Source organism: Trachemys scripta, chromosome 18 (assembly GCF_013100865.1).
Source record: "Trachemys scripta elegans isolate TJP31775 chromosome 18, CAS_Tse_1.0, whole genome shotgun sequence".
NCBI lineage: Eukaryota > Metazoa > Chordata > Testudines > Emydidae > Trachemys > Trachemys scripta.
The window spans coordinates 627,320-648,923 of record NC_048315.1 but is presented as its reverse complement, the minus strand read 5'-3'; the positions used below and the strand labels follow the sequence as shown (position 1 = coordinate 648,923).

Sequence of the window (21,604 nt, the reverse complement as noted above, 5' to 3'; positions counted from 1 at the left end):
GACCCCCACACACACACATGCCCCGCAGCTCCTCTCCGGACACCCCCCCCAGCTCCTCTCCAGACCCCACATGCCCCGCTTCCCCATTCTCCCCACATGCCCCGCTCCGGGCCCCTTCCCCCCAGAGCATTAAACACCCCCCATCTCACCCCTCCCCGAGACCCCGCCCCCCCTCCCGCGGGAGGAGGTGGTGGTGGAACCGCAGTGCCGCTGCCCCGAGGCCCCTCACCGCGATGGCCCCCTCGCTCAGCCGCGCGCTCATGGTGCGTAGCCTCCCAGACCGCGAGCTCCTCGCACTGCCGCCAAATCCTCCCGCTTGTCGCTCGGCCGTCGCGCAACTTCACCCCCTCAGCACGTACGCTACGCACGCACGTACGTCAGCCATGCGGCACCCACCATTGGCCGGCGTGCCCTGTACGGCGGAAGTGATTCCCTTGGCCCCTTGGTTGTGTGGCTGTGGGCGCCGCCATTGGCTCCTCGGCGTCTCACGGCTGAGGAGCGTGACTGGGAGAGCCCCGCCGGGCGGGGGAGGCGGCAGGGGCGTGTGGCTTCTCGGGAGCGTGTGAGGCGGCCCAGGGCGCTAGGGACGGGGGTGCGGGCGGGCTCAGCGGCCCGCGTCTCCAGGCGCGTGAGGGGCCCGTGCGCTGCCCGGCCCTGTCCCCGGGGCCGCTGTGAGCGTCAGGCGCCGTGTCCCGGCTGCCCCCGGTCGGTGGGGCCCAGACCCCCCCAAGCGGCGGGGACCCCCGAAGCCGGGCCGCGGGCTCCGTCACGGCCCCTCTCGTCCTGACCCCGCCGCGGCCGGTTCGCAGAGCGGCTCTGCCCGGCGGTCTCTCCCGCCCGCGGGCCATGGAGCTGCCTGCGGGGGAGTGGGCGGCCTATGCACGTCGGAGGTGGGCCTCGCTGGACCCCTGCCTGCAGCAGAAGCTCTCTCTGGCAGGGCCACTTGGGGACACCTTCCTCCTGTGCCTGCCTCTCTTCCAGTGAGTCCTGCCCGCCCGCCCCCGTGTGCGCTGTGTGGCCGCAGGCCCTGACACTGAGCTCTCCAACCCCTGCAGGCCCGCCGATGGAGAGTTCCTGCACAGCCTGGCTGCCCGAAACCGGGTGGGGAAGGATCCGAGAGCTGCACTTTTCTACAAGGAGGAGGGGAACAAGAGATTTCAAAACAAGGAATACACAGCCGCACTGATACTCTATTCCAAGGTAAAGAGCCAGAGTTGTTCACACAGATGGAAAAATGGTTGCTTTGAGGGTACTTCAGCCTCAGGTTCATCTCCCGGTAGGAGGGTTTGATGTGGGGATAACTTTTTACTGGAATGCCAAAGGAGTGCTGAGGTGTTTGTGACTATTGTAACAGATATCTAATGCAGTTGTGTAAGATTAGCAAGGAAATAGCTTTCTGGGGCGTCCTTGAGTAGAACAGTCATGAGAAGTTTTGTTCTGCATGGACCCTGCTTGTAGCCAATCAGTCTTCTCTAGTAACTGTTTTTCTGCTATAGCCTGATCACATGCAATTCCCATCTCTGCTATGGGCTTGGGCAAGTCTTTGCTCAGTCTGGAAAGGTGCTAAGCTGTCTCAACTCCCGGTGATTTTCACGAGAGCTGAGAATGCTCTGCAACATTCAGGATTGGATCTATGATCTCTGTGTTCTCTAGTTTCTAAATATGTAAAATAAAAACATCTTCCTCACAAAGGTGCTGAGGCTTAATTTATAGCCTTTGTAAAATGCATTGTGATTCTTGGATGGAAGACTCTAGAGAAAGGCAAATTACACCTCTACCTCGATATAACACTGTCCCTGGGAGCCAAAAAATGTTACTGCATTATAGGTGAAACCACGTTATATCGAACTTGCTTTGATCCGCTGGAGTGCGCAAACCACCCCCCCACCCCTCCGGAACACTGCTTTATCGCGGTATATCAGAATTTGTGTTATATTGGGTAGAGGTGTATTATGAATAATAGATTTTTAAAGCCAGAAAGGGCCTATCTAATCTGACCTCCTACAGAACACAGGCCATAGAACTTCATCCAGTAATTCCTACATCAAATACATTCTTTGTGATTAAGCTATAGTGTGTCTTTAAAAAGACATCCAATCTTAATTTAAAGATTTCAAGTGATGAAGAATCCACCATGTCCTTAGGCAAATTGTTCCAGTGGTTGATTAATCTCTCTGTTAAAATTTTGCAATGTATTTCAAGTCTGAATTTAGTCTAACAGAAAAAGGCATAATGAAATGTTCTCGTGCAAGTACTTATAGACTGTGATTGAATCATCTTTTAACTAGATAATAACTAAATAGATTGAGCTTCTTAAGTCTTTTGCTGTAAGGCAGGATTTTCAGAGCTTGAGTAATATTTTTGCTTTTTTCTGAACCCTCTCCAGTTTATCAACATTTCTCTTTGAAGAGTAGGCATCAAAATCAGGAATAATATTCCAGTAATGAGCGACAAAGAGTCCTGTGGCACCTTATAGACTAGCAGACGTATTGGAGCATAAGCTGTCGTGGGTGAATACCCACTTCGTCAGACGTATTCACCCACAAAAGCTTATGCTCCAATACATCTGTTAGTCTATAAGGTGCCACAGGCCTCTTTGTCGCTTTTTACAGATCCAGACTAACACGGCTACCCCTCTGATACTTGATTCCAGTAATGGTTTCACTAATGTAATCTACAGAGATAATAATACCTCCCTGCTCCTCTGTATTCCCCTGTTTATACATCCAAGAATCTCACAAGCCCCCCTAACCGTTATGGTGTGGAATAAAGATGGAAGAGGGCAAGATAAGCAAGATAGGATAATGACAGATTGGGCATGAAAATCTCCAGTACAATAGTCCAGTGTTGGCCCATAACAGGTTGAATTGACTGTCTTCACCCCACTCCTCTCCCTTTCCCAGCCATGACCACACATATTTCATGTCCCAGAAACCAAGTTACCCATAGAACATATACCAATTCCTCTTTCTCAATGTGGCTACTACTCTTTTTGGTCTTTGCAGGCAGTGTCCCACAACAGCCCAGAAATGTCATTGTGTTATGCCAATCGTTCTGCAGCCCTCTTTCACTTGGGTCACTTTGAGGTAAGTACTAGATTTGACACAATCAAGGACAAACCAGCAGCTATTCGTTTTGAAAACTGGGTATAGTGAATCAAGTAATGGCAGTGAAGATTTACAGCTATTCAACTGTGTTTTATATGCTGTGCTACAACTTCAAATAAGTGGCATGCTGTGTGTTTCTGAAGGTGCCAGCACTGCATAATCCCACTATATGTTTCCCAAAATTCAGCAGCAATCAGGCTAGTTGAAAGTGTTAAAATGAAGTGCCACTAAATTGGAAAAGGCCATACCTCAGTGGGAGACCACTGCTCAACATTGTGTGCTCTTGGTCCAAATTAGCCTAAAATGGCATTTGGGGAGGGGTAGAGTAGGGTTTCTCTTTTGGGAATCTGAGTGGTGGATGATTTTAATCTGATTTGTAATGCCTTCTTGCTGCTGTTTTTGTAATAGTTTTTATGGTACAGTTTTTGTGGATGATAACGGTGCCTAGGGCTTGGTGTTATGTCCTTTGCTCTTTATACAGCAAACATAATATGAAGAAACCACACTGGCATAGTGAAGTCCAAATAACTGTATTTACTAACTGTATACAACATGCAATGCCTAGCTACGTTTATAGGCTGCTGCTCTGCATTCCGGTGGCTTTTGAAACCTAGAAGAGAGGGAAAGCCAGTAGAGGGCTTCCTAACTAACTAAAGCTATATTATCCAAACCCTATACATTAGACCTGGGATAGGTCTTCCTGTGTTTATTTAAATCCAAATTAAGATTAATAAAGAACAAAGTTTAAATACCAGAACAAGAGGCTGTGGTCCAATATGGTTTTAAAACTGTTTCAAGCTGCAGGTGCCTTTCTGAATTCCTCGGGAGTGTATGCATTCTTTCTCTCTGTGGAATGGTCTCACTTTTAAAGTGGCAGCACTGTATAAGCCTTTACTCTGACCCCTGATCAGTCATGGATCAGAAACTTAGTTAATGCAGTTCTAAATAAATGAAATGTGCCCAACCTCGGATGGGGCAAAAGAGTAAAAATCTTTTTGGCATTTTTCAAAGTCATTTAAAAGGCCTCTTGTATTCGCTTCCAGGATTGTCTAGAAGACATTGACAGGGCTCAAGCCCAGAGCTATCCAAACAGATTGCAGCCTAAGATCTTGCTGCGGAAAACTGAGTGTCTGCTTCTTCTGGGGAGATTACAGGAGGCAGCAGAGGTCATCAGCAAAGCAGAGAGTAAAATAGCTATGGATCAGAGTCTGACTAGTACCACACGCCAGAGTCTGCTAAGAAAAATCAGTCAACTTAAAGTGAATGCACACGAGATGGAGAGTAGCCCAGTATCGGTGCCGGAAGCACCCAGCAAAACTCGAAAGGACTTGGAATTCTGGGAAGAAAATGGTAAAATTTCAAGTGCATTTTCATCTGTGAGCTTGAACTTTAACTCCTGCAGAGGACGTCATCTGGTTGCCACCAGAGATATTCTGCCAGGGGAGAACTTGGTGAAAGAGGAGGCCTTTGTAAGTGTGCTCAGCCCAGGGAAGAGCCTGTTGCTCCAGGACAGTGCTGAAACCACCTGGGATACTAGGGTCACTAATGCGGACCTCCACTGTCATCGCTGCTTGAAGCAGCTCTTGGCTTCAGTGCCCTGCGAGGGGTGTAGCTATGCCAAGTACTGCAGCAAGAAGTGTGCACAGCTGGCATGGGAGCACTATCACAGTACAGAGTGCCCATTAGGGGCATTGCTGCTCACACTAGGGGTCTTCTCCCATGTTGCCTTAAGGACTGTTCTAGTGGCTGGATTTGCAGAGGTTAGCAGCTTAATGAAGCAATTTCATGAAGATGACAAGGAACTTCACAAGGCTGAAGCCAGAGGTAGGAGTCGGGATGAGACACGAGATTCCGCAGCTGGCATGGAGGGTCTCTCTGAGAAAGCAGAACCTTTGATTCCGGGTTGTGAGGATGATGGACAGTACCGGGGTTCTTACCAAGCTGTCTTCAACCTTTTGACCCATGCTGAAAAGCACAGTCCTGAACATAAGTTCCTTTGCAGCCTGAGCATAGTAGCCATATGCAAGAAACTGCAAGAAGTAGATCTGACCATTTTGAGTCAGGGGTCACGTGAGAGCCAGTCCAAACTGAAAGCACATGCGAAGATGTCTACTGACTTGTCTCTGGAGCTGAAGATTCTGGGAGAAGCAATGCTGAGACATATGTTGCAGCTGCACTGTAATGCGCAAGCAGTGACTGCAATCCGGGAGTCAGGTCAGTGAGAAACTGTACTCTTCTTCTCTCTTGTCCTTGTTGGATTGTCCGTTGGGAGGGATATAGCAAATGGATGAGCACTCTTAGAGATCCCACTGCACTTGGGTAAACTTTGTGTAAGTATCTTAGCTCCCTAAAACTTCATAATCTCTTTTACAATGGAAACTTCCTTATGCTTTCCCAGTGGTGTGCCCAGCACAGAATCATACAAATGTAGGGCTGGAAGGGACCTCAAGAAATCATCATGTCCAGCCCCCTGTGCTGTGACAGGGCCAAGTAAACCTAGATCATCCCTGCCAGATATTTATCCAACCTGTTTTTAAAAACTTGCAATGATGGAGATACCACCACCTCCCTTGGAAGTCCATACCAGAGTTTAACTATCATTATAGGGAAAACGTTTTTCCTAATATCTAACCTAAATCTCCAGGACTGCAGATTAAGCCCATTATTCCTTGTCCTACCTTGAGTGGACATGGAAAACAGTTGATCACCATCCTCTTTGTAAGAGCCCTTAACATATATGAAGACTGTTTTCCAACTCAGCCTCCCCTCCCCGGCCAGTCTTTTTTTCCTCAAGACTAAATGACCATTTTTTTTAACCTTTCCTTCTAAAAGGTTTAGAAAATCTGACTTGTCATTTTATTGCTCTCCTCTGGACTCTCTTCAATTTATCCACATCTTTCCTAAACACCCAGAAATGGACACAGTACTCCACCTGAGGCCTAACCAGTGCCAATAAAGTGGGACAGTTACCTCCTGTATATACACCCTAGACAGATACTAGCCTTTTTCACAGCTGCATCACATTGTAGACTCATTCAATTTGTGATCCATTATAACCCCCAGATCCTGTTCAACAATACTACCAACTAGACAGTTATTCCCCATTTTGTAGTTGTGCATTTGATTTTTCTTTCCTAAGTGGAGTACTTTGCACTTATCTTTATTGAATTTCATCTTGTTGAATTCAGACCAATTCTTCAATTTGTCAAGATTGTTTGGAATTGTAATCCTTTTTTCCAAAGTACTTGCAACCCCTGCCAGGTTGTTGTTGTCTGCAAATTTTATAAGCATACTCTCAATGACTTGGATAATGGAATGAATGAAAATATTGGATAGTACCGAACCCAGGACTGACCCCTGCAGGACTCCACTGAGTATGCCCTCCCAGTTTGACAGTGAACCACTGATAACTACTCTGAGTACAGTCTTTCAGCCAATTTTGCACCCACTTTATGATGGTTTCATCTAGACTACATTTCCCTAGTTTGATAGATAACTAGACTTGGAAGAATTAGATTTTTTTCAGCAAATATCAGTAAACATCAGTTTCACCATACACACACAAACAGAAAAAATACTTCAATCAAAATTTACAAATAGGGAAAATAAGAAAAATGCTGCTTGAGAACTAGTTTGATTTGAGTTTGTTTTAAAGATATTTACTTTGTATATTTTCACATGGGATGTTGACAGTTTGTGTTTTAACAGCTATAAAGCTTTAACTTTTTTGAATCTCAATGTCTACTGCCATTTAATGATTGTCTGACTTCCCCCCATAATTTCTCTCTGCTGTGAAAATTTAAATTGATAAAAATTGGGGGGAAATGCTTAAAAATAGACACATCTGTTGGCAGAATTTGATTATTTTTATCTTTTTATAATGTCAAGTTAGGTTAGGGGGTTAGGAGTTTAGGGGTTGGGTTTAGGGGTTTAGGGTTAGGTTAGGGTTACAGGATCTGCTCTTCATTTGGATGCAGGGAGAAATTATTTGGATGCAAAGATTTCTAAATTTATAATTTTAAGTTCTGTTTTTTTAAATATTTCAGTTAAACAGCAGCTAAATCAAATATTTAAACTTAGTATTTGTATTATAGTAGCATTCTAGAAGAATAGAACTTACCTTCATCAGTCTAGAAACTCTTTGCTTTCCCTGTGGATTCAAATAGGGAGCTGATTACCCAAAACCATCTCCACATGGTCAGACTGTGAGCATGGCAGCTTTCAAATTTGTTTTATTACATTAAGACACCAAAAACTTTTTTTTGCTGCTGATGTTTTGCTGTGATGAGATTCAGTGCCTGGAATATGAGCAAAGTAGGTCACTAAGTCTGATTTCATGATGTATTTGGCCCCTTTTATGTTGTGTGGTTTTTAGAGTCTGGAGACAGCATTGTTGCAGATAGTGAGCAGGTGCGCCTGGCCACAGCCCTATTCCCAGTCACCAGCCTCCTGAACCATTCCTGCGACCCTAATACTAGTGTGACTTTCAGTGGGACTGCTGTCACAGTCAGGGCATCACAGCCAATCCCAAGAGGCCAAGAGATTGTCCATTGCTATGGTAAGTTACAGTCCCTTTCAGGAATAAATAGGGTACGCAAGTGACCTTTCACTTCTGCAATCCCTGCAGTATCATGGCCACAAGGGTCACATTTCCAAACATGTGTTTGGCGTTTATCTCTGTTCTATCCATACATGCATGTGGGTGTGCACAACCCTGCGTCAATGACATCAGCATGAGACCTCCTACTCCTGCTGTTTGTCTCTTACAGTCACTCTCTAGTTGCATCTCAAGATGTGGCACCCACAGCTTATAGCCCTTACATAGAGGCACTGGGCGACACCAACCCCTTTTTCAGTCTCTTTGATTTCATTGCAAGGCCTCAGATGTGGGTGGGAAACCCAAAATGTAATAAAGCCACGGATTATATATTCCCTCTCAGTCCATGGCAGGGTGGATTTTAGTCTGCAATTGGGTACCCAACTTTCCTGCTTTCTTAAAGTATTATCTCTTTGACTCATTATCATCCCTTTGTAGGGCCTCACCGATGCAGAATGGGGGCTGCTGAGAGGCGGCAACGGCTCCTTTGTCAGTATTTCTTTGAGTGTCGATGCCAGGCCTGCCTGGATGAGTTGGAGTCTGATATCACAGGCATAGCAGCCACAGGGGATATATTCTGCTGTTCCAGCTGCCATGCTTCAATGCAGGTAACTGTTTCATAATCACAACTGTGTAACTTTTGAAGTGTTAGTAAAAAGAAATATTCTCTGCACTCTGGAATTGTACTGTGAGGGCAAGGTGGGGATCTGAGTCGAGGGCAAGGTGGGGATCTGAGTCCAGGGCCCCTACTCTTGGGACTAGGCAGAAGTGAGGGATGGTCTCGTTATTCTCTAGCAACCCTCTTGGAAGACTTGTACTTCTCCAGCTTGTCCAGAGGTCCCACCCAATACTGTTTTCTACCCCCACCCCACAATCCTCCAGATGTTTGGAAACCCCTTAATGTGTCTGCCTTGTGCCCTTGCTCTCAGTAATCCCTTCACTAAACCCATTTCTCAAGGAAGGTTTATAAACTAAAAACAGTCCTACTAGAACCCTAACAGGATGTGTGCATTACTCTCTCGAGTAACCACAAGATCATATGATCTTTGCCCTAATCCTCCGCCAACTTCGTGGTGGTCTCTTTTCCTGTTGTTCTGGTCTTGTCTTTAGATTGTAAGCTCTTAGGGTAGAGACTCTGTTCATCTGTTTTTGTAAAGTACCCTGCACAGCCATGTTGTTGTTTTTACTTCTAAAACAGCTGTTGAGCCATGAGTCTTCAAGAAAGAGGGAAGAAAAGGTGTATTTTCTGTGAAGATTAATGGGGTGGCTCATGCCCTATTTTGGCCTTATCTAAGTGGGCTCAGGCTGGCACCATTGCCAGGGCTACTCCTTCAGCTTTCTTCCAGAGCTCTGAATATCTAACACCAGCACATGGACAGGCCCTTTGTTTAAAGTGTGGCTGGGAAACAGTGTAATAGCCCTGGAATACACTACAGGGGTGTAGAGATACACAACTCTGTGCTTTCTATGTGCAGAAATGATTGTAAACGTGGCTTGGTCTAGATAATTTAGTCCTGCCTTGAGTGCAGGGGACTGGACTAGAAGACCTCTTGAGGTCCCTATGATTCTATGACTTCCACAGGGGGAAGATGTGCTTCGTTGTTCCAGTGGTGCTTGTACACTATTGGTTGGCAGGGATTACCTCCTACGCCAGTTATGGGACCTTCGGCTGCAAGTTAGAACAGCACTGGGACTTCTCAAAGACAACCAGCCCAGTAAGAGAGCCAGCTATCTATCTTGAACCTTGTTCAGTTCATTACACAAGTGCAAGTAATCTTTATAGCGAGATCCTGGTGCCAGCCACCAGATGGCAGTTTTGCCCAAGCATTTAGGTACTGCTGATATCCCTCGCAGCACAAGTGGTAGGCTGCTTATACTGCTGATCAGACTGGGAGGCTAAACTCATGTTTGCTCCACTGGAATATGAGGGAATTCAGGGAAATGTTAAAGGTTCGGGCCCAGACCCAGTGTTTCAGAAGGCCCCCCTGTCCCCAGTGACACTGCATTAGGTTAGACAGGCTTCAGACTGAAATAGAAATGGTGACCCTAGCTAATTCTGCAAGAACAGCATATAAAGTCCAGGGCTAACTGCTCAAGACTGGGGAGCGGGAAGAGAGTGGACCCGCTCTCACTTCACAGATCATGGCTAACTGGATGGGTTCATGTCTCGTGGTAAAGTGCCTTTGTTCCCTGGCTACCCCTCTGATATTTGTTACCTGGCTTTGCAGATCAGGCTGTGGAGCTACTGATGAGGTGCCGGGTGGATGCTGAGAATTTCCTGTCTGCAGAGCACATGCTGGTGGGTGAGATTGAGGATCACCTGGCACAGGGTTATGCCACACTTGGTAAGATGTCTTCCTGTCCCCTCTGGGGTCGTTTTCCTATGGCTGGCCTATTAAATCTAATGTCAGTAGAAGGAGATTCCCTGACTGGTCTGTTCCCTTTCTCACCTCCCTTCTCTTATTGCAGCCCACTAAACTGACATAGCAGAATCTTCTTAGGAATCTAGTTTTAGCCACAAGCTATATTCCCAGCCAACAGGGACTGGCTGTGTGATCTTGGGTGCATCAGTTTCCCACTCTGTACAATGAGGATAATACCCCTCTGTTAACTCGTAGAAGGACTGTGCGTCTTAGTTCACTAAGGTTGTAAAGTCCTTTGAGTTCCTTCCATGGCAGTGGCTATAGAAAGGGAGCTATAATAATCCATTCTCTTTTTGGCCAGGAAAGTGGCAGGAAGCAGCGAGGCACCTGCGGCGCAGCATTCAAATTGTGGAAGCTCGCCATGGACCGTCCAGTGTGGAAACGGGTCATGAACTCTTCAAACTGGCACAGATCCTCTTTAATGGGTAAAGACCCCCATTCCAACAATCTCACCCTTCGTTCTACAGCTCTTCCCTGCTTTAATCCATGTGCCTTGTGTCTCTGAGATGGGGGTGTGGCAGGAAGTCCTTGGCATCATTAGTCCCTTTGCGAGATGTCTTCCAGGACTGCTAGATGTTCTGGCAAAGGGGAAACATCTGCCTTTTATCCAGGATGAGGTGGAGGCTGTGAAGTATTTGGATCAAATGAAAGTTTCCTTCAGTTGGCTAGGGAGCCATCTCGTGTTCCTTTTGGCATCCTTCCCACCATTCCTCTGTCCCACTCCTGTCCTATCGCCCCCTTTCCTGTTACAGCTTCTCTAGCATCCCAGGTACCATAGAGTGTTCAGACCCCAGCACTACAGTGCTGCTGATACTTCCTTTTAAAGTGACAGTGCCCCAGATGCTTTCTCTTCTAATCATTGGCCAGCAGATTCCATTACTTTTTTTGTAGACGCATTTTTTATCAGTATTTCTGGTTTAACTGTCTCCCACCTTGGCAAGAGTGGCAATAAGATATGGCTGTTTTTCCAAGGATGAAGCACTTTGAGTTCCCTAGCTAAAACAGAGGTCATTTACCTGACAGCACAGGTGCCAACTTTTGTCAGCACCAGTGGGTCGCGCCCCCCCCCCCTCGGCCCCACCCCAACTCCACCCCTGCCCCAGAGTCTCCGCCTCTCCCTGCCCCTATTGGATCCCCGCTCTGGCCCCACCTCCTCTCTCAAGCACGCCACGTTCCCCCTCCCTCCCAGGCTTGCCACGCGAATCAGCTGTTTCGCAGCGCAAGCACTGGGAGGGAGCGGGGAGAAGCAGGACCCAGCGGCGCACTCAGGGGTGGAGGTGAACTAGGGCGGGGCGGGGAGCTGCCGGTGGGTGCAGAGCACCCACCAATTTTTCCCCATGGGTGCTTCAGCCCCAGAGCACCCACGGAGTCAGCACCTATGCCTGATAGTGATGGGATGTGAGGGGTGAGTCCTGCCCCTGTGATCAGGGAATTTCTGTCTCCGTGAAAGAAGGAAGAGGTGCCTGAGCTGTCCTGGCTTAGGGGAAATGGAGGACAGGATGAAGGGTGTTGAATGAATGGCTTCATCAAATGTGCTGAGGAAAGTTTGTCCCCTAAATCTTTCTCTCACTTCTTCCCTCTGTACTTCAGGTTTGCAGTGTCTGAAGCTCTGTGCACAATTCAAAGAGCAGAGACAGTTTTGTGTGTGCACTGTGGCCCTCAGAATGCCCAAGTCCAGGAACTGCAGGAGATGAGAGCCTGTCTGCTGGAGCTGCCCAGAAGCCTCCTTCACAGGGTTGAGTGACCGACTAACAAAGGAAGCTGCAGTGCTGACTCTCCTCAGGAAGCTAAGCTCCATGTGGCAGATTAGCCATGCAAACAAGGCCTGGCTACAGGCTGGGTGAGCTCTGAAATGTTCCTGGGGAGGGCCAGGGAATGGAGCTGATCTCTGCTGAAATGGGAGAGGACACCACTGGGGCACTGACAGAAGGGCTGTCTCATAGAACGGAATGTTGCTGTAGAATTTCTTAACATGCTTTTGAGAAAAGCATTTGAGAGCCTATTATGCGTTTTTTCTGAAGTTGTGGTTCTTCCCTGGAGGGTTAAATGTTGGCCCTAAGCACACAGCCCCCCCACACCCACCACTATTGTTTGCTTTGGAAAACTGAAGTGCTTGCCTGTCATTCAGCACACCTATTCCTGCAAACATGAGACACAGGGGGCTGGAATGAGGCCACAAAATGAAGGGGATGCAATAGAAGTTGGGCCACTACAGTGGGGCTCACCACAGGGGACACATGGTGATGTTGGAGGAACTCTGGGAAACTGGTACGGGGGCCCAATGCAAACCAAACCAGGGCCTGTGTTACAAGGGAGAACGCTGTGGCACTTTGAAATGTTTGTGGCAAAAGCTCTTTTATTGCAGCATGTAGGCATAAGATTTGCAAGTTTGACTGTGCAGCAGAGCAGGGACCCAGCATCCTTCCCAGTTACCCCAGCCTTTCTGGAGGACTCAAACATTGCAGGCTGCTGTCCAGGGAGCTAAGTGCTCCTGGGGTCCAGGATTTTGCCAATAAAGAGGAGGGTTCCCGTGGTGTCATCCCTCAGCACAAATAGGAACGGTCTGTCTAGATGGTAGTCAAGGGGGAAGGTCAGGCGAGCAGCATTCTCTACGGGGCTTGGTGTGGATCTTGCCCCATCTTCATTTAGTTCCAGGACTGCCTTGTGTTGCACATGAGAGAGCTTGGTGGATTTGGGAGAAATCTTGCTGAAGTCAGGTGTTGTGAAGAGCGACTGGAGCCCTAAGGGAAAGGAGGAAGATTCCATTAGCTGGGAAGAAGGGACCTTCTGGGAGGGTAAGTAGACAGTGCTGCAGATTGGGGCCGTACTACTAGTGCTGCAGAGGGGAGGAGTCATAGGTAGGGTTGCCAACCCTCCAGGATTGGCCTGGAGTTTCCAGGAGTTAAAGATTGTCATGTGATGAAATCTCCAGGAATAAATCCAACCAAAATTGGCAGCCCTAATCATAGGGCCCATTGAGCTCATTGGGAGATGGTGGGAGTGGGCCCCAGGCAGAGCCTGTGTGAGAGATGGAAGCATGAGCTGCTGTTGTCAGTGAAGTCCATACATATGCCAGCAGGACCTAGCTTGTGACCATTGGCTGCTTGTTCTCGGGAAGCTGAAGGAGCAGCTCTGAGCCCCAGCAGCCTGCAGTGGACCATTCTATGTACATACTCATCTCCTGCAGTGTGCTGCCAAGTGCCGCCTCAGAGCTCAGCTTCAGCCTGGGTATGCTCAGCACAGCGTGAATTGTCTTCAGCTCCCTGTCTATGTCACGGACAAACTCCGAGGTGAGACTCTCCTCAATCAGGGTCATGTTCTGGGTCACCTTCTGTGGCAGGAAGAACATAGCACTGACCCCGGCTGTCAGTGGTAGCTGGGCAATCTGGAAGCATAGTAAAAAAAGACAAGGAGTTATCTCTAAACACACCAGCAGAATCTCCCAGTGCCAGCTGTGGTCTCTTAACCTTGGTTGGCCGGCCAGCCACTCCACCTACCAGGTTCTTCCTTCCCACCCTGCTTATCTGCTATACCACAGGTTCCCCTTGCCCCTCCACGGTACAGACTTCTGCCCTAAACCCTGTCCCTCTGGCTGTGAAAGGAAATGCAAAATGCAACATCTTTCCTGTGAGAATCTGTACTGAATTGTAGTATGGGGGGGAGCGGAATTCTCAGCTGGAACTCCCACCCCTATACTGATGCTGTGCTATGCACAGCCCCCAGTTCTGGGAGTCAGACCCAGGGCCAGCCCTGCCTAGCTCACTAGCAACTTTTCCAGCTATTTCAGGAACAGCCTTGATGAATTCCCAGAAGCAGCACTTTCCCTCCCCTGTCAGAGGGAGGATGCTTACCAGAGGGTGGAGCTCCATTAGGAACAGGCTGGAACTATGTGGTAGAGCGAATAACTTTCCACTTTTTGAAAGGCAGTGAGTCAGAGAGAAACTTCTACCAAAGCCTGTCCTTCCCTGCAGCCTATCCGTTTCCTCCCTGCCCAGCTGGGGCGGCTGTACAGACTGGAAAGACCTTTGTGCTACTTAAAGCTGTAGTTGCTTGCTATATGATCATGGGGATGTGGAGTTCTCTGAGCAAACCCAAAGCTCTCTGCCCTGGTGTAAAGAACAAGAGTTACAGGAGTTTGGTGGGAGGGGCAGAACTCACCCTCCTGGTGGGGGGGAGCTAGTGAGTGAGGATGGATCTTTCCCTAGTCTAGAGCGAGGTGATTTTGCACAGGGGCTACATTCTCTTTCTTGCTCAGTCCTTCACCTGACCTTGCAGTTGAGTTCTGAGTCGAAGCCATATCGCAGTATGGCTTTGGGGTCCGACATCATGGGCACCTTCACGGATCTGCCTTCATCCAGGTGGAAGTCCTGCAGCATAGTCTTTGTGGGGTCAAACTTGGTTCCCCACTGTCCTATTTTTAAAAATAAAACAGGAATGTTCAGGAATAATGGGAAAACCTAAGGTCTGGGTATGTAACCAATGGAATGGTATTGTGGTTTCATACATGAAATAGTCCTGCTTTAGGGGATTGGTCTTGGTAAGTGGAGGATGATAGAGGTCAGAAAGCCAGTTACTGGGATCAGCTATACTTGCAACTTTGTTTTATTGTTACTGTTGGCACTCTAGCCCCTTCCATCCCATCTGAGGTTTGGCCAGATTGGATATGAAGTCAGCTGACATATGCTGGTTGGGTGGACGAGCAGCTGGAGAGAGCTGATGTATTTATAATTATATAAATATAACTATAAGTGGTACTGCTAATCTCCACCTACCCTTTGTGTATTTGCTCATTGTTAACTCTCCAGGCCAGGGACAGTCTCTGTACCCCTGTTTGGGGAGCACCCAGCACAACGTTGCCCTGAGCTTGACTATGCCAATTGCTGCTCTTGTAATATAAAACTTGATGTCTGGATTCCCTAGAACAGCTCCCCAGTATCTCCTGTCCATGCAGAGGGGTGGTGTGGCAGGCACAGTCCCATCTGAACTCTTGATGAATCTCCTTCCATTGGGCAGGACATTCTGTCTTTCATCCTTACAGGCTTTCACTTTCCTCCTTCCCTGACCCCTTTTTGCAAGCAGGTCAAGACTCAGCTTCCTGTGAGTAGTGACTCCTCCCATGGGGAAGTTCTTTCCACGTTCATCAAGCATCAGTCCCACCTCCTTTACTAAACTCACAGTAGAGAATCTATATCCATGTGTTCAAAGAAGTTTCTTCCTGTCACTCTGTCTTTCTGCCTACCTCTTCAGTGTGCCCTGGCCAGGATGTGACCTTCCCTCCTGTGTTTTCTGGCATGCAATTAGGAGACAGCCCCATCTCACCCCTGCCCATGAACGACGGTAAGCTCTTACCTTTGAAATAAACTGCCCCGATGAGGAAGATGCTGATGCCTGTAGGTATCTCCTTCAGGAATTTGACAATCTTTCCCTTGGTCTGCTGTTGCACCCAGTTGTTGATGTCTTGCAGGTCTGAATGGGTATTGCCAGTCAGCAACTTGGGCCGTGCCCCATAGGACTTCTCCAGCTGGCTCACAAACCCCATTTTCATTCTCAGTTCTGAGGGGCAGAAAGACCATTACTGCAGCCTACTCCCTCTATCAGAGACGAAATCCCAAGGCAATGAGGTACAGCTGAAGGCCTGGCAGTGAGCATCCCATGCCCTTTCCTGACATACTTACAGATATCTAAGCCCTAGTCTTCTAAATACCCATTGTTGTGATACACAGGCATGTGCAAACACCTAGAGAGTCTAACTAAAGCTGTGTGGGGAACTGATGTATTTATCTAGTCTCACAGCCACATCCTATGCTGTAGTCTGGCAAAACCTTCAATTAATGGGTAAAGATTGGTGATAGGAACCAAAAGCCCACCTGTAGCTGCCACCACTTTGGTGTCTGACTCTAGCCCTGTCCCTACACTCCTTACATGATTACAGCTTATTGAGGAGCTTGGATCTTCCTCAAGCCATCAGGTTGACGGGAGGGGAGAGGGGGGAGAAGTGGGAGATTTTAGCATTCTTATCAGGATGGTCTAGAGCAGAGTGAAACATGGCATTTTAACTGACTCAGAGGGGTCAAACAGTCCTATATGATCTGTCTTCAGGCTGGGCCTGATCATTATTGTAAAACAAAAGATATAATCAAACTGTATCTGGAATTGAAAATACGTTAGATGGCTCCTGGGAGGTAGGCGCAGCTGGAGTGAGGCTTAGGGAGGAGATGAAATTATCAAAGCAAGTTCTTGGGTCCCTTCTGTGCCAGCAGCTCTGTTGCCAAGTGCCCTGTTGGCACTTTTTTGATTTTAATAAACCTTTTCCAAGCTCTATCTAGGGACCCCCAACACTGTCACTGCATAGTGCAATCAGCACAGGGCAGAAGCAGTTGCTTAGGCTCCAGCCACAGCTGTGTCCTGTAACTGAAGCCATTGGTGCCTGTGACCCATCCATTCTGCTCTCCTGACTGCTGCTCAGGGACAAAGCCAAGATTGATGTAGGCAGGTGAAAAAAGGTTTTTACTTCTCTCCACAACAATGCGGGTGGCACTTCTTAGGCCCTTTACAGGTGCAGTGATGCTAGCCAGTAGCTCCTTGTAGGTGTTGTGGACCTCAGCCTTGTTAAGCAGGTCGTAGAAGAGAGTACGAGAAATCAGGTCTTCTGTTCGCTCTCCAGCACCTGCCAACCATAAATAAAGGAGCATGAGGCTCCCCTCCAGCCATGCACAAGAATGTGTGAGGAGGAGGAGGGACTCACCTAGTAAAAGGCCAGAAAGTGCAGTAGCTACACTGAAGGGAGACAGTAACACATTGGCGGTGGGAGTCTTGCTCGACTGCTGGCGATACAGGTCATAGCCAAAGTTGGAGACTGAAGCTGCCAATTTGTTTACAGGGCTTTTGTAGAAGGGATCTTCCTCCTCAGCTGCCTCTGTGTTGCCTCCTTCAGGGGTCCCGGAGTCCTTGCAGGCACAAGAAACAGAATTCTTTAGAATTGCTCTGCGTCAGAAGGCAGGAGCAGTATGATAGCCAGAGAACTGTTCACCTTCAAAGTGCTTTACAGACATTTCTCTGTAAGCGGGGGAAGTACTGGCCTTGTCGTACTGTTGGGAAAACGGAGGGTCACACAGTATATCATAGGCAGAGCTGGGAATAGAACCCAGTCCTGCCTGCTGTACCTACTGGAGATTCCACCATGCTTTTACCTGGGCAGAGCAGGACTTACCTTTCCCCTGTCATTGCCCATGATGGTCCTAGGTTGTCCTTGGCAGCTCTGGAGGATGGTGCTTAATATTCCCATTTAGAATTTTAATTTTGGAAGTTTTATGGTCCAAGTTTCTCACTCTCCTTGTCACGTTTTGTATCACACTCACCTGCTCTGCAGCCGAGTCCTGAGATCTGCTGGGGGAGGCTAGGAGCCCTAGCCACAGGAGAACAACCAGAGTCTGCATGATGGAACCTAGAAGGGAAGAACACAATAGAGCTGTTTACCCTAGTCAATCTGCCTATTTCTTTGTTCCAGCTAGCTCCGTCTGCTACGCCTAGCAGGCACTGCATGTGCATCTAGTGCATCTCTCTGCAGCGGGACCTCGTCTGCATAGCTGATCAGCTGCAAATCCTCAACCTGTGGCTTCTTCAGCTGGTCAGCTCCAGCTGCTTTGAGCTTCTTGAGATTGGGGCATGCACATTTCTGGGCAGGTGTTGCCTGAGCCCAAAAGCAGAGGTAGAGATGTGATGCAAATCGCACTGGCTCTCAGACAAGACACCAAACTCCAAGGCCCTGAAAGGTACTAGATCAGATCAGTGCACAAGAGACTCTTCTTGCTGCTTTACATCCCATGCATTCAAAAAGTCAATAGTCCTACAAAAGCAGCAAGTCCAACAACTAACGCTGGATGAAATAAAAGATAGTTAACGGGCTAGTGCTGTTGTCCTGAACATGCACACACACACTGCCCAGCCCTCCAATTCACTTCCTAGCCTCAGGCTTGCTCACTGCGTAGCCCTATCCGTGGAGGATTACTGGCTGCATGAGCACCTTACTACCACTCTGGCTCAGTAGCTGATTAAATAGCATCATTGATGGGCTCCCAGGAACCCTTCCTACCCTAAATGCATACCATGGGGTAGAGGCTAAAGCAGAGAGGAGTAAAGGACTGGACTGGGCTTACTCAGGATTCTTGATAGGAAAAAAAACACCAAGCTCCCTAGAGCCACTAATCCTGTTCTTTTTCAGAAATCCAATGTTAACCTCCCCAGTGTCTGCATGAGAGGGTTCTGTACAATGATGTGTCTGGTCCAACGGGTAGTGTTACCCAAACCTTCATCCTCGGTAAATTAGACCAATTGCAGGGATGCCATGTCCCTGAGGTCAGATGCCACAGGGGTTGGGTGAAAGCAGTGTTTATATAAATGCCAAAGGAATTAAAGGAAGGGCACTTGTATTTAACTAACCCCTGTGATCCAGTGCAGCCCGAGGAGTAGGAGCCTGCACATGTGTTTCAGATTAAATGCAGCTCTAAAGCAAACATGGCTGTCGGTAGAATTGCAAACTCTGAAAGCCACGTGTCCACAACGACTACAATTCAGGCACCAGCCTGTTCAGGCAGAGGATTTCCCTACAAGAAAAAACTCCCCCAGCCCCTCTCTCCATGTTAGCAGTTTTGCTTTAGGAAACGCTGTTCCTCTACAGCATCCCTGCCAAAAATGCTATCTCTGTAGCATTGTTTCTGTTTAGAGCAGACATGAAACTGGCTATGCAGTCCAATTTCGCAAGACTCATGGATTCTCTCCCTGCATCTATGCTCAGACACCATCCCCCACCCAGGAGAGCGGTATTCTGGATTTCTTTCCAGTGCAGAAAATATGCTCTGAGTGGAGCTGCTGTACTGGACCAAAGCAATGTTAGGTGGTGTGAGGGTGGATGTGATTCAGGGACTTTTCATTCCTGTGAGAGTAAGCCTTATGGTGGGATTTCTGAGTAGGCCTGCCTCCTGTGGAACACGGGAGCAGAGAGATTCTGGCTGGATGCTGTCTGAGGATGCCTGCTGCAAGCAGATTCTTCACCTGGCTTTCCCACTATGCTTAGTGTGAGAGGTTTGCTCTGGGCTAGGCATGAGATGTGGGTTTTCCATGAAGTGTGGCCTTTCTCTGAAAAAAGGCTCTACAATACTCTCTGCTCCCAACAGCTCTGTGCTCCTGGAAGCATGAGAATGGAGAGTGCATTCCCAGATTTTATCATCTTTGCCAGGATTGTCACCACCCTCATATTTCTCAGGCTTTGCCAAGAAGTGATTTCCATTTTAGAATGACAAAGCCCTGCTGAGCTTGAATGGGCCTGAACATCTGGATTCTATTTGTGCAGTTATGATGCACACAGCCAAAACTGCAGATAGAAAAAGTCTTTGCTGGAGCAGAGCTGGGGTGATTTCTAGTGTAACTTTAAAATCTATAGCTGTGTTTAAAAAGAAAGGAAAAGATCTAGAGCATGCAGTCTGTGATGTTAGACTCAGAAAGAGCAGGTTGGGAAACAAGCTGAGAAGATACTTTCCAAGCGTGAATTGTCTCTTCCCTGGATCTCTGCAGCTCTGAAATAAAACAGCATTCCCCCAGGCTAGAGAGTTCTGAAGGTCTCTAACTATCCTTACGCACATTTGAGTGTGGGATCTCACAGCCACCCTACCTATGAGGTCTGTTTCTCTCTATTGGGGGGTGTCTCAGAGCACCTCACCAAGAGGGTCTGACTCAGTTTTTTGCTAGACTCCGTTTCTGTTGCAAAGAAAACTATCTAACTGCAACACAAGTGCTAATTGATGCAGGATTGTAACCCCCTGCCCATCCATGCTTGATCCTCAGAGCCTGCAGGAAGGACCCTTGTTCCCAAGCACTCTTCTGGCCCTCAATCGCTCCAGGAGAAGCCGGAGAGTCCCCCATTTCCAGCCTACTCCTGTTTCTCCAGGAGGAATTCTTCACTCTCCAGGCCATACCATAGCAAGGACCATCACTCCTGTCTCCCAGGCCCTGCAAGAGAGCCCCCTCCCCCCCGACTCATTCCTGTGCTCTTCCCATCATTCTGGGCACTCCGATTGCTACTAGCTGTGGACCAACAGGTCTGGAAGCAGATTGCTCCTTACCTCGGACTCCTCTCAGCCACTGCTGTCCTATGTTACCACCCTTGGTGAGACTCTGAACAGCATGGAGTTTATAACAGCCACATCTGCTTTATTTGCTGCCTGCCAGCAGACTGCCCCCAAGCCCAGCCTTCAGCAGGCTTCAGGTTACACTTCCCAGGGTTCTCTTAAAGTGGTCTGCCCTAATTTTTGATCCTGTGATTGTCACTGCATTGTGCTGGCTTTAACCCTGCACTTGATCCAGCTCCCAAAGCAAATGCTCATTATTTGAGAAACAGTCAGTGGTTAAAGCACAAGACTGAGAACCAAGTTCTCTGGCTTCTATTCTGTGCTCTGCCACAAGCTCCTTGTGTGACTTTGGGCAAGTCAGCTCCCGTCTCAGTGCCCTGGCTTCCCCATCTGTAAAATGGGACTATTCCTTCCCTACCTCCGGGGGTTATAAAATGCTTGGTGATGGCTGAGTGGGAGCTGCGGTAGCATCATTAATATAGCAGTAACTCCATTTAACGTAGCAAGAACCTCGACCCAGCAGCAGGATCCAAATATCAATTTAAAGCAACTAAAGAGAAAGGACCCAGGAGCGGCTCTAGCCAAGATGCAGTGTCAGTATTAAGAAGAATGACCTAATACGCTCAGTGAAGGAGAGATGGGATGGGACTGGGGCTATCTGACCACTGCTGCAAGCAGCTTGTCTAGAGGGAAATGCGGAAAGTAGTGAAGGCAGCTGTACCAAACCCCACATTTGGGATTGTCTTGGAATCTATCCCTGCTGCGCTGCAGGCCTTACTCTCTAGGCAATGAGACTTATTCAGACATGCACTCATCGCCTACAGGCCCTCCGCTAATGGGAAGAGGGGATGACTGGAGATCCACATGAACCGCAAACCAGCATCTTTGTGAGCTGGAAAAGCAAATCATCCCATTTGGTTTCTTGTGGGTCAGTGCTGCTTCATTGACCATGGCCAAGTGAGAAAAAACAGTCTTCCCGAGCAGTAATAAGATGGACAGTTACGGCCTTATGTGGAAACTGCTTCTGGACTTGCATTGTAAGCAGAGATCTGTGGAAATAAGCTTGTCCCTGAGACCCGTTCTGCATTCACCTGAGGCTGAGTGACGCTGGTTGTTGGAGATTAGCAGTTGACATTTCCCATGTTTTTCTCCACTTCCTCTTTTTAATGTTTGTATTTAGTACTAAAATGCCTTTTGTGAAAGGCTTGGGCTGATTCTTACTAAGGCCTTGTCTACACAAGAAAGTTGCACCAGTTTAACTATAGGTGTGATTTTTAACCCATGCAAAGGCTGTGTGAACACACCTATTTTGCTTTAGCTAAGTCAATTAGTCCTTTTCTATGTAGAGAGTTG

At 48.0% G+C, this 21,604-nt stretch overlaps 3 protein-coding genes across 3 annotated transcripts in view; 1 reads left to right on the top strand and 2 right to left on the bottom strand.

Moving 5' to 3' along the window:
• The window catches only part of RPA1 (replication protein A1), a gene marked incomplete in the record, with an annotated part of 38,733 nt that extends 38,385 nt beyond the window's left edge, over window positions 1–348 (bottom strand). The window contains 1 exon segment of the mRNA XM_034752266.1: window positions 230–348. Within this exon segment, the coding sequence (XP_034608157.1) occupies window positions 230–262 (33 nt within the window).
• A 383-nt stretch (window positions 349–731) lies between these two features.
• SMYD4 (SET and MYND domain containing 4) lies at window positions 732–12,127 on the top strand (the record flags this gene model as incomplete). The annotated part of the gene is given in 10 exon segments (XM_034752264.1): window positions 732–980; window positions 1,056–1,200; window positions 3,006–3,086; window positions 4,151–5,321; window positions 7,483–7,665; window positions 8,143–8,312; window positions 9,287–9,419; window positions 9,933–10,049; window positions 10,429–10,552; window positions 11,718–12,127. Coding segments are annotated over 10 exon segments (2,412 nt in total). The 3' UTR covers window positions 11,872–12,127.
• A 338-nt stretch (window positions 12,128–12,465) lies between these two features.
• Window positions 12,466–20,384, bottom strand: SERPINF1 (serpin family F member 1). The gene is made up of 8 exons (XM_034752265.1): window positions 20,246–20,384; window positions 17,486–17,571; window positions 16,873–17,074; window positions 16,639–16,794; window positions 15,477–15,680; window positions 14,396–14,538; window positions 13,302–13,512; window positions 12,466–12,868 (listed from the first exon to the last, which is right to left on the bottom strand). Exons 2-8 carry the CDS (start codon window positions 17,561–17,563, stop codon window positions 12,609–12,611), a joined length of 1,254 nt encoding a protein of 417 aa, XP_034608156.1. The 5' UTR covers window positions 17,564–17,571; window positions 20,246–20,384; the 3' UTR covers window positions 12,466–12,608.
• Between the last annotated feature and the right edge of the window lie 1,220 nt (window positions 20,385–21,604).